Below are 17,621 nucleotides of genomic sequence, written 5' to 3' on the forward strand. Positions count from 1 at the left end.
TTAATTTTTTTTTTTGTCTGCACTTATCTCCAAAACCGTTGATCACATTTCTTCTTGTTCAGAAATCGTACTTATAAGGTATTATTTTGTGGCCATAAAATTATAAAGTTCACTCCTTCCCCTTCAAAATCGTGGAAAACACCCGAAAAATGTATATATTTTTCATCATAAAATAACGGCGTTCTATAACTTTTTAAAACAAAAATAGTCGAATTAGTTCCAAATTAAATTTTAAATGTTAATTTTGACTAGTTTGATCATTTTTTGTAATAGAAAAAAAAATACCTGAATTTTGTTTTATAGCATTTTCCAATAATCCAGTGATAGTAGTAGCAAATTTTTAATAAAACTATTTACTGAAGATAAAGTTTCAATTCAAAGCGATATTTAGCTGTCGTCTTTAGTTGGCGAAAAAATATGTTATCCCACATTAGGTACCTATTCAATGTTCGGCGCATCTGGTTTACCTTTGGTATTATCTATACCCAAGCCTGAGCGTGCAGAATGCAGATATGAATATTTCTTGTTTTTTAAAAAAAATAATTCCAATTGGTAATGTTTTTCTTTCTTGACGTGTTTCGTTCGGTACACACAGATATGCATACACAAAAAAAAAAAAATTAAATATTTCATATACTTTAAAATAAACATTTGTCTTAAAATATATTTCTGTTGACGTAATAACTTTTAAGTGCTCGTCTCTGTTGTCTTTATTGCTAGCGAATTTCGTGCGTCAGATTCTAGAGGTATAATATTCAAGTGACTCGCAGAGTTGTATAAATCATTTTACGGTGACAATATTATAATATACCGTCTTCGTAGAAAAAAAAACAATAAAAGTAGCTGTCAGCGCATTAATTTAATACCAATATAGAGTGATGCGTCAAAACGTTTGACGGAACACCTAAACAACACAGAAGTGAATTGTTTTCCTTAGAATAAATTGAATGTGGTTGCGTTTGTCTAACAAACTAAATCAATAAATAAGTCGTTGAGCTGTGCTTAAGAGATTTTCCAAGTGTTTACCCAAAATGGTAATATATGCAAAAATGAAAACACCTCATTTGTATTGTCACGCTTAAGTACTAATATGATGTTTATTTTGAGTAATAATAATAATAATAATAATAATAATAATAATAATAACCAATAACAAATTATAACTTTAAATAGCGTAAAAGCATTAATAAAAATAGTTGAGTGTTTATACGAAATAATAGCGTCCGGCCAATAGGTCGAGCTAAGGTAAAATATAATAATAATTATAATGTAGTGGATAGTTAAACACAATGTCTTGTAAGGTTTTCACGGCATGATCGTTCGGTTCGATTGTTGTCTATTTGTTCTTCTTTTTGTAGCCATATTCGTTTGTCACTGCAACAAAACAAACAAAGTTAAAACCATTACACTTATAGTTGGTTAACAGTAATAATTATATTTTTGGTATCATCATCTTTTACTAAATTAATGTAGTTTTTTTCAGAAGACAACTGCACCGCTAAAAACAAGTTTGTTTGTACACGGCTGTTAAAAGTTTGCGCCTAAAACCGTGACTTGAGAGCTGCTGTACCTTTAGGGCTGTTTTAACTAATTATGACGGTGATAAGCGAAATAAAACAGAAAGAGGAAAATGACATTAAAGTACTCTGCCCATAGACTACAGTGTCGGCAGACACATACCAGATGTGATTTCACTTTAAAATACAATTTACAAAAATTGGTAGCTTTTTTACTGAATGTGTTAATAAAGGAAGTACATCAGTTCTGTAGTCTCGAGAGAGACAAGAGCGATATAAATGATTACAAGTAAAAGTTATGGTCGTAAAAACTTAAGCTACCTAAGTGTCAAATGTGTATTGTCGTAGAAAAATAACAATCGTGTTAAATATACGGTTAAGTTTTCGGGATGTTGTTTAATCAGACTTATGAGTAGGTAATAAGAAGAGAGAGTAGTGTAGTGGAACTTAAAAGATTTAAGTGGCCTGTATCGCAGCGACTGAACGAGATCAAGACGAGAAATGATTGTCGAAGAAGTCACGTAGGAGTAGAAATACTAGAAAACGACAGAGAACACAATGCAATTGAATAGTAAAACAGGAAGGGCAAAGGCTGGAACTAGATTGTTAGAGTTAATTGAGAATGGTATGTTAATGGCGACTTGGGGAGTGATAAATAATATGAGAACTACCGTATCAAGTGGACGTTAAGGACATCTCTCAAAGTGGGTCTTGGATAATAACAAAAAAAAAAATGCTTGAGACGTTACCTTTGTAGTTATCGTTGTAGTGGCAGAGTAATTGCCATAGGTCTAGACTTTGGTCTGTTTCGATGTCCATAAGCCCGCCGTACTTGGCTGGCAAACATTTAGCGTCCAGATACTCCAGTAAGGAAGAGTGATCGTAACCGTGCAAAAACATCTAGAAATAAAATATAAAATCAATAATTGAATCGGTTATTTCAGAAACATATTAGCTGGTGACAAAATCTAAATTTTACAGGACAAGTGAAAAACTTCATCGGCCAACACAGATAGGGGGAAGAAACTGTTTGACAACACATCATTTATTTTATAAGGCACATAACCGTGATGGTTTACACGACAGAGCAAATTTTTTATTTTGTTTCATTAACAGAAATTTGAACTTGAATTATTGGCTAGACTCGAGGGGGGGGGGGTCGAAGCATTGATTTAGAAATCCCATAAGACGGGACTTATGGTGTTTTTATTGTAAACGGCAAATCCCCAAATTAAAACGTTAGAAAATGTATGTCTACGTGTAGAATCATAAACAACCAAAAAAGAAAAGATTTTGGCTAAAATGGTGACTTTTGGGATTGCCGATACCAGAGGTTCAATTATTATTAAATCAAAAGATTCGCCTTGTGAGATCGGTGTCTTCTCCTTCAGTGCGTTGGTTCGAGCCAGGATTAGAGAAAAAGACGAATAAGAAAAGATAAACAAATCGATGGAACTCGAGTTTAATTAATTATTTACAATCCGTTTGCTCGGGGCGGCGCCGTCGCTTTATCCCGCCGTGCCCCGTACACCGCGTCCGGGATCTATCTGGGAAGCCGTTTGCCGGTTTTCGCCAAATAAAACGCAGCCGTATAGTTTTATGTATATTAGCTCGGAGCTGCTTTTATGACAAACCCTGAATGTGTGTGTGTGGGCAACCTAAACCGCGTGACTCAAAACCGTTTTGCACGGCTCGCCTATGCTATGGTTTTCCGTGAAAATCACCGACCAAACGTGATGCCATAAACTAGTCGTCCGGCACGAACGCCACCAACAGGTGTTTTAAGTTCCTATTAAAAAAAAAAATAAAAAAAACACCGTCGAAATGATGTGTTATTTCGTTTCGAAAATTCATCTAACAATAGATCGACCCCGAGTTTATTTGATGACGGTTAACCGATTTGTACAGTAATCGACAAATACAACGCAAATGATTAATTTCGACTAATCCGTAGGCGTATTAATTAAAGAGGAGGAGAGCTCGGCGAGGTTTAAATACAGCCCGACCAGTTTGTACAAGTCTCTTTATAAAAATAAATTAATACTCTTATTTAATTATAGCATATTTAATTTGAACACACAGATATACACTTGTAAAATACCGATTGTTTATATTTTCTCAGCGCTGGTGCATCGAGGGAATGTGATAAAATAATATTTTTAAAAATATTAATTATGTTTGTGTACAACGATAACCCACTGAAAAATGGTTTTGTTTAAAAAAAAAATTGCTCAGACAACATTCAACCTACGGGCTGAAACTTATGAATTTGTTTCTCTAATCTAGTCATTCTGAATAGTAAATATTGAGAGAGAAGCGGTTAACAAATAGAAAAAAAGTTATTTTACAGACGTATTTTCATTAAGGAGAAAACACAAATTATACTTTTTTTAAAACACACTTTATAGTTTTTCTTTTTGAAAACTTTCTTATTAATATTATTGTACATAATTATAAAACTACCTACTATTTACCTATTTTGTATTTCCTAGAGCGCTATTAGGTTTGAAAACTAAAATTGTAATGTGTGTATTTAATTAACTTTTTAAATAAATAATAGTTTACTGGAAATTTTGACTGGTTGATAACCAGTTTTGGATAAATACTATTAAAGTCATTAAATACTAGAATTTAGAATGGAAAGAAGGGAAGAGTATTATTTTTATCTGTGCACATTACTCTACCGCACTCAACCTTCCGTAAACTTTAGTGGTTTAAAAAAATGTACACGTTGCCATTTAAGTTTGAAAAATTGATAGTGCTGTGGGAAAAAATAATATTTGAATATTGTCTAATACTGTAAAACCATATTAACTAGTGTTTTAAAAAAAAAAAACCTATAAAACTGCAATTATTTTAAGAGAAAATCAGTGTCTTATATTTAATAAGTCGCCCTGTATAGTTTTAAATGAACTGATTCTTTTGTGAACAAATTTTAATAATTTACTTCTTAATAAATAAACCCTTGAATGGGTGATGTGGCATCCCTGAGTTTGTGCTTTTGTGTTTATGGCAAAATGACGTTAGTAATATATCTTGCACACGCGTCATCTGTCAAATGAAGTTATCAAGTTACAATAGCTTTATACTATTTTTGTTATAAGCTTGTTGTAGTATTTCTATATGATGTTTACACACTATTCGTAATACGATACTAATGCAATATTAATCAATGTTACATCCCGAGCACGGGTTTAATATAGCAAGGACGTTATAAACTGAACGTTATTCTAATTTCTAAACTATAATATAAACCCTTGGTCAGATCCCTTCATTTTGATCGACTTTGATTGGAATTCATTTGAAGAAACTTGCAGGCAAGTACTTTAAGTAACTTTAATTAACTTCTTAATGTTGGCCCTCAAGTTTTGCTGGCTCATCTGCACCTTCAGTGCTGTCCATTGTCTGGTAGAAATTTATCTAATTTATAATATAAGGTTGACTATAGATTTTCAAAAAATTGTACATATTGTAGCCGCAGACTAGAAATACCTACACACTAATTTAAAAATCTTAAGTCCTGATACTCTGTTTGAAAAGAGAAATAAACAATAAGGTTTCGTCTCTTCTGAGGAAAGGGTCTTCGATCATTGTTTTATTTGTCAACGAATATTAATAGTACTATATAATAAATATTCCATACAAAGTTTTAATTTAAAAAAAGTTAAAGACCGTCTTACTTTAAAAGTTGAAAAACATGTTAACTTTTTGTGTTTTTTTTTCGATTTAGAAAAAGGGTGAACGTTTTACACGTTTGGCAAAATAAAGTAACTTTTAGGTAGGATTTCCGATCTACTGACTAGCGTTACTCGAAGGAATTGGCTCAGCTGTTTGTAAGATATTATAGCGGGTCAAGTCACAGGAAAAAATATAAAAAAACATCGAATGTACAGAATCTACTGTACCTATCAATACATTTTGTAGATTGTTTACACAATGAACAAAAATCTGGGTGTTTTACATTCTAGTATACATTTATTATTCTACAACGCGAAAATAAGATTTTGAAAACTGAAAATAAATCAAAGTCCATACAAATATGAATTTAGTTACAACGCTTATTTTCGTTAAGTCGTATTCATACTCTAAGAATCTTAATCGTTTTGTTGAACTAAGAGAATGTCTAATAATTTATTCAGAAGTTTCTTATAGGACATTTTTGTTAAAATACATTTTTTAAAATATTATTATTTATTCCTTAAAAGAGTTTAAAAACAAGTCTACAACATCATTTAGAGTTATCGACGTTTTAGATTTACATTATAATATATTTACTATTCTGTCAACATTGTTGACAAATTAAACAAGAGGATATAGTTGATCATCCGCGTTTCCCTTTCTCGAATGAGATTCAATGTAAACATTAATTAAAACTTTAAAACGCATGGGCAATACCACAAAGACAAACAGTAAACAAGTGAATAAAAATCATAAGATGATGAGAAACAAGAGAAGATAAAACGAGAAAAGTTCAACGTTTTGAAGGTGCCGTCAGTTTACATAAAGTTGGTATCGAAAATTGCCAATGCGTAAGTCTTGACTTTAAGTAGAAGGATCAAGTTCAGAGAGACTTAGTAGTTAGTTCGATATTATGTAGTTTGTATGAATAACTTACTCGATTCCTGAGTTTCTCTTGCATGAAAGGCTTGAACATTGCGAATATCATGTTGAATATGTACGGTTGATTGATGACATGGACTTCTTTCAACCTCGCCGGCATACAATACTATAATAATTCAACAAAACAAAATTATATAAGTATATAAACACGGTAACGTTTACATGATTTGTACCCATTTTTAATATATAAAACAAAATTAGTGTGTTTTAGCAAAGTATATAGATAGGTATATTTTCTGCGTCCAAGTGATATACCTGTCAATGACATTGCCATAAGTTTGTGGTGTTTATTTGATTTAAAAAATTTAATTCAGTTAGTTTATTGTAGACCGTACACTAGATGGAAAAAACTTTAAGGAAATGATTTATATTTGACGGGTCGAAAACACGTCTAAAATTAGAATACACTTCTTTTACACTGTCTGATCTGAATTATTTTCTTTAGTTCTTCACTTTTTTCAAAAGTATTATAAGAGATAAAGTTTTGTCAATATAAAAATATGCAAATAAAACATGCCAATCTTAACCGTGTGTTTTCTTATACAAAAACAAACTTTTGTAAGACTTTAGGATAAGCATACCGCTTAATATTATTACTACTGTATATAACGGTTGTGCGATGATATTGTGTGCGTTGAAAGAGATTTATGAATTTGACAATCCAAAAATGGGTATTTGCAAACAATGACCAAACCTAATAAAAAAATTGTGTTTTTTTTAAATACCCCTGTATTCCTAAACTTTAAATTTAAAATCTGTGAACTTTTTTAGCTTTTATTTATAAAAAAAAATGCCAATCAATCAAAAGTTCCAATTAACGCATGTCTATATTGGTTAACTGTTAGCAAATAATTTTAGAACCTATGTTCGGAGTTCGGACTACTATATTTATTGTTATTTCCACTAATTAATATGCAATTTTTATGTGAAATCGTTAGAGGTTAAACAAGTGTAACACAGATTGTACATCGGCTAAGACTTAATCCTAACATGTTTACTATACTAATATTGTTTTTATAAATAAACTTTTTTTGATAAATTACACCAAATTTGAGAATTGTAGTTGTTGGTGTATTAGATTTTATTTTCAATTATTTTCCGTCTTAAACCGTTCAGTATGTACAAATGTATTATTTTCTTTATTAGAATCACTTAATATAGGTAAATAATTTATTATTAAGTATAAATGATTACTGTTCAAGTTACATACTTTTTTGTCAAATTATTATTTGGCTATTCTTTGTGTTTTGCTTAACTAGTACTTTTTATAACACAACTTGTAGTTATTTACATAGTGTTTTTTTGTATTCCAAACTAGTGACCACAGTCAACAATAGACCCGACAGCATTTTGTTCATATTTAGTTTTTTTTTTAATACTGTGCAAGTTTTTGTTAGTTGTGGATATTAGTATAAAATACCACATTTAGGTACAATGAGTCTTGAAGCACAAAACAGGTATTGTAAAAATTACAATTTAATCACTCATCTACATCTCTTTAAATCAATATATATGATAATTAATAGAATTATATTTTACATAGATTGCAAACTATTTTTTCCCTAGATTAATTATTTTTCATGCACTTAAGTAAAAATAATAATTGATAATATATTATGATAACATACGACTGACCTAAAAAGCCAATTAGGTTTTCGATAAAGTTTAATTCTATGTCCGTATCGCACATTATTCAGGTCAATATACATAAATCAGTAACGAATAACGTTTTTTTTATTGTTTTTTATGTACCTTTGATCTGGCACATTAGCATTATTAAAGCTATCTATTGACCTTTGCCCTTTGTATAGACTATAGACACATTATTTATTATTTCGTGTGTAAAAAATAAACCCTATAAAAACACCTTTGAGGTTATTCATCATGACTTTTATTATTTTTAATTTATATATTTTATCGTAAAGCCTTTTCTCAGTTCTCGTCGTTCAATGTTGATAATTTATATTTAATAAAGACACTCTGTACTTATGTCCAATAGGTATATGAAAATCGTACAGGGCCGACCTAAATTTACCAGTTTTCAGACGTACTGCTGTTTTAAACCAGCATTGAGCTGCAGTTAAGGTAATAGAAGAAAATTAATATATGGGTTGAGCGTTTTCTTTTTCGCAATAAAAAAGATAAAAACTCTACATAAAGTTTTTCTTTTAATTACTCTTACCGACGTCGGACTTGTTTGGGTTTGATGGTAGCGTTTTCGTGCATTGTATAGTCTTTTTTATGGTTCTAGGACATGTTTTTTTTATTTTAGATTTTATTTTTATTTTAATTCCTAACAATTGTGTCCGTCTAAGCCGGACTGCACTGAACGCCTCGGACGCAGTTGGGCAATTAATATTATTATTTATTTAGCGGCAAGAAAATCGCATCGGTTGTTTTTATTCGTCTCACTTGGAACCATTAATTTTTACGGTCTTATCGGCTTAATAATAAATATAAACACATTCTAAACGAAAAAAACGACGCGGACGGTATTAATATCGTTGATTACCCCGTTATATCGCGAAATCTTTTTTTTATTTAATAATGACGACCACAGACAGACGGGCCTAACGGCTGAAAAGCGCCGGGATCTTAACAGTAAGTATAAAATGTTCCTTGTGGTTTAACGGATCACCGCCGACGATTCTTATTGGGAAAATGATCAATATTGCATTTTACAGTTATTGACACCACCGTGGACCAAGTCGTAGCCAAAACAACAGTGAAACAAATCACCTTTGAAATAACAACCACATTAATAAGTTTACTAACATTGTTTTGTTGGTTTAATATTGACTAGCGGAGTCGAGTGATTTCTAGCAAATCATATAAATAGAACAGCTATATAGTTGTTGATTGAACTGTTCATTATCTATATTAATCATTTCTCTTACACAACGCCGGCTTGAGTACCAACTTACACGATTTCTATGCAAAACTGTCAAAGCAACATAAGCCGCTCTGTACAGATAACTGGTAGTTTAGAGAAAATGCCAATAGCGGGGAGCACAAACCGGAATGTATACTTAATTAGTAATAAGACCGGAGAGGTTATTAGAGAATAGGGCGGGCACGAATGGACGACAGGGTAGGCTCATGAAATTGATTAAAATAAAACAGGCCCTCGCAGGTGTGTTTAGGATTTTGTTGCTTTAGATCAAATCACCTGCCTCTCTGCCTGGACCCCCTACCACGTTAATTTGTTATTTTATCAAACAATTTTCCATGTCTTTAACAATTTTCATGTCACATTTCACTCTCTAGATCTTCAAATTAAAGACGCTTACAGTGTAAACAAAAATATGACCCTTCTACTAATTTGGAACACTGACAACAACTTACCTAAATATCGACAAAATTATAATAGTCAAATTTGCACATATTCAGAGCGAAAAATATTAGTCTTAAGATAAATCTAAAAACCGTCACCGGACAAGAGATAAGACTTCATTCATAATATACTTAGTATTATTTATTTATTTGCTTATGCCTCGTGGATAATAAAGTACAGTGAAACACAATAATATTTAACAAAACGGAACGGTAACAACTAATAATAGTAGATAAGATATAAGTACTATAAACAAAACATATACTACACGATATATACACATCATCTTTTTGTAAGTTTAGGAATAATATCAAAATGGAAATTAAGGTTTGGTATCTCATTAGAGACCAAAGCAAAAATAAGTTTGTGCGTAGATATGAATTAAAAATATGTAACTCTTTCTTAAATTAAAGCACACAACTATCCTGTCCCTGATTTATTATGTTGGATAAAGAGAGTAAATGAATTCCTAATAAAAAACCTTAATGCATTTTTACATACCTAATCCTTTTGTTGATGATAATTACTAATTGCCTTGTAATCTATCTTTCAGGTGTTAGGTCTATTGAGAAATGTTTTTTTTGTTTAATAAAATATATTTTTATTTAATAAAATTATTAGTTTTATATTTTTAGATAATTTTGATGAGTTTAAACGTAATCAGAGATATAATTATTATCAGACTGAAAATAATGAAAACAAATTAATACATTTTTTTCCATACGAATTAGTCGTATACAGTGTGTTTTGGTGGGCGTCTAGTACAAACAAAATTCTAAATGCAAAATAAGGTATGATTTGGCGCGATATCTAACTCTTTACTAACCAGCACCACCACTATATCCATTTCAAACATAAAGCATAATTATAGTATTTTTGTCATGTATTATATTTATAGTATAGTGTCTAAAAACTAGTACTATTGTTTAGTAAAATAGCGTAGAATTTAAACAAAGTAGTCTCGTGTATATATATGAAGGGTACAGGGGAAAAACGGTAGTTGTCACATTATGAACATTTTAGAGTATAGCAAAAACAAAGTTCGTGAATTCCTCTACCTCTTACACAAGAACAAAAAAAAAATCACATTAAATACCACTTTAACAATAAATGTATTTATTTAAACAATCTATTGACATAAATAAAAACAATTATTGGCATAAATTGAAAAAAAAAACATTCATAATGTGACAACTACCGTTTTTCTCCTGTGCCCTTCATATATTTACAATTAATTTGTAAGTATAAAAAATATGGAATTTTTTGATGTTCGTAATGTATAGTTTCTGGTCTTAGTATCTCAGTCTGCTCCCTTTTGTCCTTTTCATCAATTCTCTAAGCAATTAACTCTCACGATCCATAAAGTACTTATAATTACTGATGATGTTAAATTAGACAAGAAAATTTACTCCCCCGCAGACTGCCTGGTTTGCAATCTGAACTTGAATCTTTTTGCAGTTATTAGGTTCACTGTGTTGAATTCACTTTCAACCTCGATAAATGTCATATTATTATGTTTTTTAACAGGAGTTTTGCTTTTGTCTACCATTTTTATTTCCTTAATGACTAGTTCAACGTGTTTTCTCCGTTAATGATCTAGGATTTTATATCTCATTCCATCTTGTTCTTTTGATCAGCACATTACCTTTCCAGTAAATAGAGCGCTCAACATTTTGGGCTTTTACTCTATAGTTTCTTCACATCCATAACACGTCTCCGTCTCATTATTTCTCTTTGGACCGTTCTATTTTGAAGTATGGTGTGGCCGTATGGCACCTGTATTTTTGGATAGTTGTCAACTCTGTATTGAGCGATACTGTTACGTTACCTGAACATAGAAAATTGAGCACGGGAAAATTTGGCGCAGACAAAGATTAAAAGCTCCGGCCAGAGAGCGCGAATAGCTAATAAAATTGATCAACAGACAATCAATAGTTTTCCAATAGATCCAACACAATCGTTTTACGTTACTACATCGTTCTATAGCTGATGTGCTTATCATTTTTGAAATTTGTGGGGCGTCATATCATGACTAATCCGTGTTGTAGTCACCTAATCTTTATGGCGCCGGTCGACAGCAACGTGCGACAACATCGGGTAATAATAATATTTTACATAATTATTATTATGTAGTTGTTCAATATTGAAGTAAAGAAAGTAATTTTATGTATATACTTCATATACATACATATCTTGCTCCAAGTCCGTGGCGCTGGATATAAAATATATGTTTAATATTGGAAAAATATCAAAATATATCTAGAAGCTTAATTATTCTCTTGCGCTCAATTTTCCTTTGTTGCAGTGCCATGGAACCGTTGAGCGAGTGTAAAATAATTGTCTGTCTTATAGTGCTTTTACTCTTAAGATTGCGCCCCTCTTCACTATTATTCCATTATTCGTTATTCTTTAGACATTTCTACTTTAGCCTCACCACGCCGTGTTGAGACTGATGCTTATTTTAGTTTCTCCTTGGACCTTGCTTAATGGCTCTATATAATGCTCTTGACTTACTCTCCTTAGTCTCAATCCGTGTTCCAGCCTACCTTATGAAAAATCGCTCCATATTTTACATGTACAACTCTCTCCATAGAATGTTTTATCTTCTTAGAAAATCATACTTTTAGGCCACTTAAATTCAGTTGTTTGCATTAGTTAACTACCTACATGTATTCCATTACGAAATTTCCGTTACGGCGTTAAATAAATAAATATATAAACATGTTATACTATACTAGTTTCGCTAGTTAAAAGTCTGTCGATCGGTCGCTTACCTGTATCCAGTCCAAGACTAGTTTGGCGAAATTAGGAGTGAACTGCCACACGTGGTTTACGGTCAGTCCGGCAAAGTCGATAATGAGCGCCGTACCGGATACTTGCGTTCTGGGTTCCAAAATTGCAGCCTCTATTACCAATTCGACGCCCCTGAAGATCTCGGTTAGCGTGCAGTTCTTTACTTTCCACCTCTCTGCAAACCAGATAAACTTTTATTTGCAATTTTCTCAGAAAGGTGATTAGAGAGCAAGTGAGTGTTCAGCGAAGCACTTTGTAAACATACCAGAACTCTTATAGACCAAGACATTTTTTTTAAATTTTTTAGATTTTTTTTTGCTCTTATGCTGTATAGTAAATTGTACGATCGTGAGCATTCGTTTTCAATGGTGTTATAAAAAAGTATTGAGCGTACCCTCACGATCGTGTGGCTTCGGTCTGTAAGGGTTAAGCGTGAGAAAAGATCATATATATATATATATATATATATATGATAATGAATCCGTAAAGTGTATTATTGGGTGTCGCCCAAATAAATATTAACAGAGTGTGGAGGAAAAAAAGGTTAAAGAGGATTATGTCGAAAACAGTAATTGGCAAAACATTTATACGAGTAAACCGCTGCCGGGAACTTTAGTGGTAAAAATAATATTTAAACGTTATTAGTTAAAAAAAAAAAAAAAAATAGAACTAAAGGATTCAAATGGTATCTTGTAGTTCTTTTGTTGTTATTATAATGTTTTGTGAGCCCAAGGGACGCAAAAAAAGTGCATAGTAATAATGTTAATATTGTTACTGTTATTGTAATCAATAAAATTTAAATCTGTGACTTCAACGAAAGGCGTTATACTATCAATATTCACGCGTGTACATGCTAATGAACGAAATGTAAGGCAAAATCCACAACAGCATAACTATTATGAATGGAGTCGTTAATTGAACCAAACGAGTGAGGCGAAGGGGTAATTAATTTTAATGATGGTATGCTGAATCGTTGGCTAATCAGGACAATAATATAGAATCTATAATAGTTAATAGAGCATAACGTATTATTTTAATAGAAAATAACAATTTACAATTTTTTATTGTGGATAGGGTTTCCCGGTAATTTTATAGTAAAACCACAAGTTACTCTAATTTAAATTAACTAGGAAATAATATTTTATTTGACTGGTCACTGTGGACAATGACCGACTAGATCATTAAATCGTGTAAGCGAATTGGGATTCTGGCAACAGAATTATCCAGTTTTAAGGCCAGAGATAGGCAGTATTTAAATTATATTTGAATTTGCCTGGCCCATCTGTCATAAGGACACAAACGGGATGATCAACTTAGCGTAAAACATTAAATTTCTTTTAAAAATAATTACAATTTCTAGTTTTTCTCCTTGAAAACATTTTTAATAATTATATTACCTTATTATATATTTTTGATACTTTCTTGAGTGCTATCAGCTTTTGAAATTTAAATAATAAGTGTTAATTTATATAATTGTTTGAAATAAAAATAGTTTACTGAAAATATTATACATAAACAGTTTTAAGGATTAATTACTTTTAGTGTTATTAAAGTTTAAAATGTATAATGGGAGGTGAAGTACGGTTGACTAATGCATAATAAAAATAATACTAAACTTCCTGTCGTATTAAACTTTATTAAGTTTAAAAATAACTATTTAAAATTGGTTATGAACAAGTCAAAATTGTATTAAGTAATAAAATATAATGTATGTTATTACTTAAGTTTCAAAAATTGACATAGCTCTGGAATTTACCAAGAAAAGATAAAAATATTTCCTAATATTGTAAATGATCCTAAATTAAAATATCACAAAAATAATATCAAAGAAAGTTAATGTCTTACGTTAAGTCTAATACCCTGTATATAGAATGATAAATATTGTTTTTTCCTGTTCGAGGATCATCAAATTGTAATCCGTGAACGTCAATTTTTGAGCAAGAACAAGGTGTTTTCATGTACATATACTTAAGTAGGTACCTAGTTTTGTTTTAGGAGTCGATGTCAACATATTATTTTAACATCATATAAGTAATTACATAACGGCCGCTACGATGAAAACAAGTGAGCACTAAAAAATATTCAACTAATGTCTTGTTGGTCAATCTATGTTACCAGCTATTCGCAGTATTATTTAAAACAAAATGACCGACAGGTTCATACGATATTTACATAAAAACCAGTATTTATAAGTGTATGTTGGCGTATTCATTTCTCATTGGCGATATTGGGTGAAGCACTTTCCATACTGCGTTGGTCAAATATAATTTTGAAAAACTCATTTACCGGGGATATAAAAAAGGGTAGCTGTAGGGTGTTGCTGTGTTCAGGGGGTGGGTGAGAGAAGGAGAAGCACCGTGGACTTAGACAATAACTGTACTTACGTCCGACTTCTGTGAGCAATATCCGCCGGCCGTGTTGGTCGCGTGACGGCAAAACCGTGAGAATGTTTTGGGAGAACACGTTCTTTTCCAAACTGGGTATTAGGTCGGAGCAATATTTCGGGTTTTTCTGTCGCAATTTGTACAAATTCTTCACCTGAAATTAAAAAAAAAAATCGACGTGGTTTTGTTAAACAAACACATCAACAACGTGCACAAAGACCAGCAAAATGGGTGGCTTTCAATTAAAACGCATAGCAATGCGCAACTTTACAAGTACATACCCTTTTGAATGCGCTTTCCGGATAGAACTTGCAGACTCTCAAGAAGGCCAACAAGAGATTCTCGGTGGATTCGTCCGTCGGCAGGTGTAAGTTTTTCTCTTCTGCAAAAAGATATTCATACCCGTGTTATATAAATATAATATTTAACATTGTTAAAAGCGCTCTGTAAGCTTGTTTCACTGAATTCAACGTATGGAACGCGTATTGCCTATATATTCGGTTGCTTATGAAAATGTCCCCTAGTTGGAGGCTGCTATTTTGTGAACAGTTATTGTTTTGTCCATGATATGTAATATTTTTTTCTAGGATTTATAAAATAAACGACGGAGGTATCATCATGACATCATCACCTAACCTAACGTTTCTATTTAGTACATGACCACAGACTATAATATGAAAATAGTCTGTGATATGCGACGGTGATCTAACCCAATATTTGAACATTTTTACATTCTACGAAATTGGTACACAAAATGGTTGCATTTTTCAATTTGAATACTCGTCTCGTATATTATATCGAGTTCAGTGGCTTCTCTTTGATGTTTTCCACTATCCTAAAAGGACGGGTTTGTTGACATTATTAGATTTGCCGCCGGACAAACGCACATAATATTGGATAGGTGCAATATTATACCGGATCGGTGAAGTCCAAATCAAAATTCATCGAATTCGGCGCGTTCGGTAGTCGTTTGTTCGTATCCGTTCGAGCACAATAGTCAATATAATATGAAATCGAATGGAGTTCAAAATTAATATCGATTTTTTTTCCCACTCGCCTTTACACGCGGCGTATAAATTCTTGCGAAACTGTAGTTTCGACAGAAGCTGTCGTCTATATATATATTTGCCGGAAACCAGAAACTATTGAAACATAAAAAGTTAGGTTGAACGAGTCGAAAACGAGTGCAGGAAGGCGCAAACGAAAGTTTTGTGTGTTAATAGACTCGCTAGACTTGAAAATTATTTAACGACCGTGTAGCACAACAGGTAGTTCTTATGGGTAGGAATACATTATTTTTATTATCAATTAAAAAAATAAATAAAAAAACCCATACAGTCGATTGAGAAGTGATGACAATATGCGGAAATAAATCAGTGTAAGGTAGTCGCGAAGATACGATAGACGTTTCTACTGTCCAGCTCTGTATCTCCAAGGAAACAAAATTATAAGAGAAATAGCAAAATTAATGTGACAATAGATAAACATTGGAGTTGCGGTTGGACGACCAAAGGGTACAGAAAGATATCGTTCAATGATAATGTCTTAGGCGGTTAAGACTATTTTAAATAATATTGTAAAAACCGTACGAGAAATTGTTAAACGACCTTCTTTTGCTCGCGTGGCCGTAATCGTCAAAATCGTAAAACATGCTATAATAATAAATGTACATATTTTTTTAAAAGCACATAATTTGTGTCGCGTAAAAAGCATGTCAAAATCGCTGTGACACCACTGAACTTATCGATTTTTTTAAAATTAAACTACAATTAGATAAGCGAATTTGATTTGCATTAAATGACGCCTATTGTAAATTAAATTTAGTTCAATAAAAAATCTATAACACAACGGAAATAAATAATAAAATATATCAAAAAGCCACTAAATTCTATACAGCCATAATTTTGTGGAAAGTTATTGTTATATTAACGTAGTCCGTTAAATGTTTTCAGTAATTGATATGTTTTTTTACTGTTCGTTTTATTAAAATAGGAGTAGTGACGGTTGTTTATTATCTTGACATTCCGCCAAATATAACGACGATTTTTTATCGCCTGTACGCTAGATACATATTTTATAGACAATACAATATATTTTACAACGACACTTTGAACCCAAACCGTGCGCAGTAGAGTCACATCTACCTTTACTGAATGGTTTTTAATAGGCCGTAAAGGTGGAAACGCGTAAAATGTTACTGTAGAAAAAAAGTGGTCGTGATTTTTGATTTTGTATTGGCGTTTACTGGAATAATATTGTATTTATAAAAAAAATGAATGGTAACGAACTGTTGTCAAACAACTGTCAAAATCATGCATGTATTACACATACATTACCTGTATGACTATAATATACAGCCTGGTTTATTCTTTTATCATTGAACGTTTTCCGGGACTAGCCGTTAATAACAGTTGTAGGTCGGTATTTTTTTTTCTTTAACAGTTATATCCTTTTACTACTATTGAAATTAGAGCTGTTTCGGTTGCGGAGGAAAACACTATGCGGTAATTTTATGTATTGTTAGCTGGTGTTTTAAAATCCACGCATGTTATTTTTCGTTTCATACTATAATCTATTGTTAGCTTTGAACTCAATCAAGCTATTAAAATATACGAGTGAAACAAAATTACATATTTTTATTTTTTCTAACTGACAGCACGATTCAATGTAAACAATTTAATTGCTCTTTGTTATTTTACTATTGGCCTTTTTTTATTTACATGATAAATTATGTTTTTATCAAACAGAGAAATTAGTAATGAATCCAAACAAGGTTTTGATGAATTTCCCGATGGCAAAAACACAAGTAACAGCTGCTGTTTGAGTTTAATTATGTTTGATTAACTCAATAAAATAAGAAAATTTAACAATCCGCGACTCACAATCAGTAAAGAGTAGAACACAATCTTGTTTATCGTACGTGTGTTAATTAGACCGATCATCGCCATTTTTAACCGCTAATAATAATATTTT

The 17,621-nt window shown here is 31.7% G+C and overlaps 2 protein-coding genes across 2 annotated transcripts in view; one reads left to right on the forward strand and one right to left on the reverse strand.

The window, feature by feature from the left end:
* The window catches only part of LOC126844894 (uncharacterized), a 136,663-nt gene that overhangs the window by 13,393 nt on the left and 105,649 nt on the right, over positions 1 to 17,621 (forward strand). The window lies entirely within an intron of this gene.
* LOC126844895 (alpha-tocopherol transfer protein-like) overlaps positions 1,064 to 17,621 on the reverse strand; it is a 34,441-nt gene continuing 17,883 nt past the window's right edge. Inside the window, exons 2-7 of the mRNA XM_050583364.1 lie at positions 14,930 to 15,030; positions 14,649 to 14,802; positions 12,246 to 12,439; positions 6,133 to 6,243; positions 2,267 to 2,417; positions 1,064 to 1,374 (exon numbers count right to left, since the gene is read on the reverse strand). Coding sequence (XP_050439321.1) covers positions 1,337 to 1,374; positions 2,267 to 2,417; positions 6,133 to 6,243; positions 12,246 to 12,439; positions 14,649 to 14,802; positions 14,930 to 15,030 — 749 coding nt within the window. The 3' untranslated portion in view covers positions 1,064 to 1,336. The remainder of the gene's footprint in view (positions 1,375 to 2,266; positions 2,418 to 6,132; positions 6,244 to 12,245; positions 12,440 to 14,648; positions 14,803 to 14,929; positions 15,031 to 17,621) is intronic.

This window comes from Adelges cooleyi, unplaced genomic scaffold (assembly GCF_023614345.1).
Source record: "Adelges cooleyi isolate 19-005CV unplaced genomic scaffold, UGA_ACOO_1.1 ACOO_flye_CR_arks_rails_tigmint_CR_PRNA_651, whole genome shotgun sequence".
NCBI lineage: Eukaryota > Metazoa > Arthropoda > Insecta > Hemiptera > Adelgidae > Adelges > Adelges cooleyi.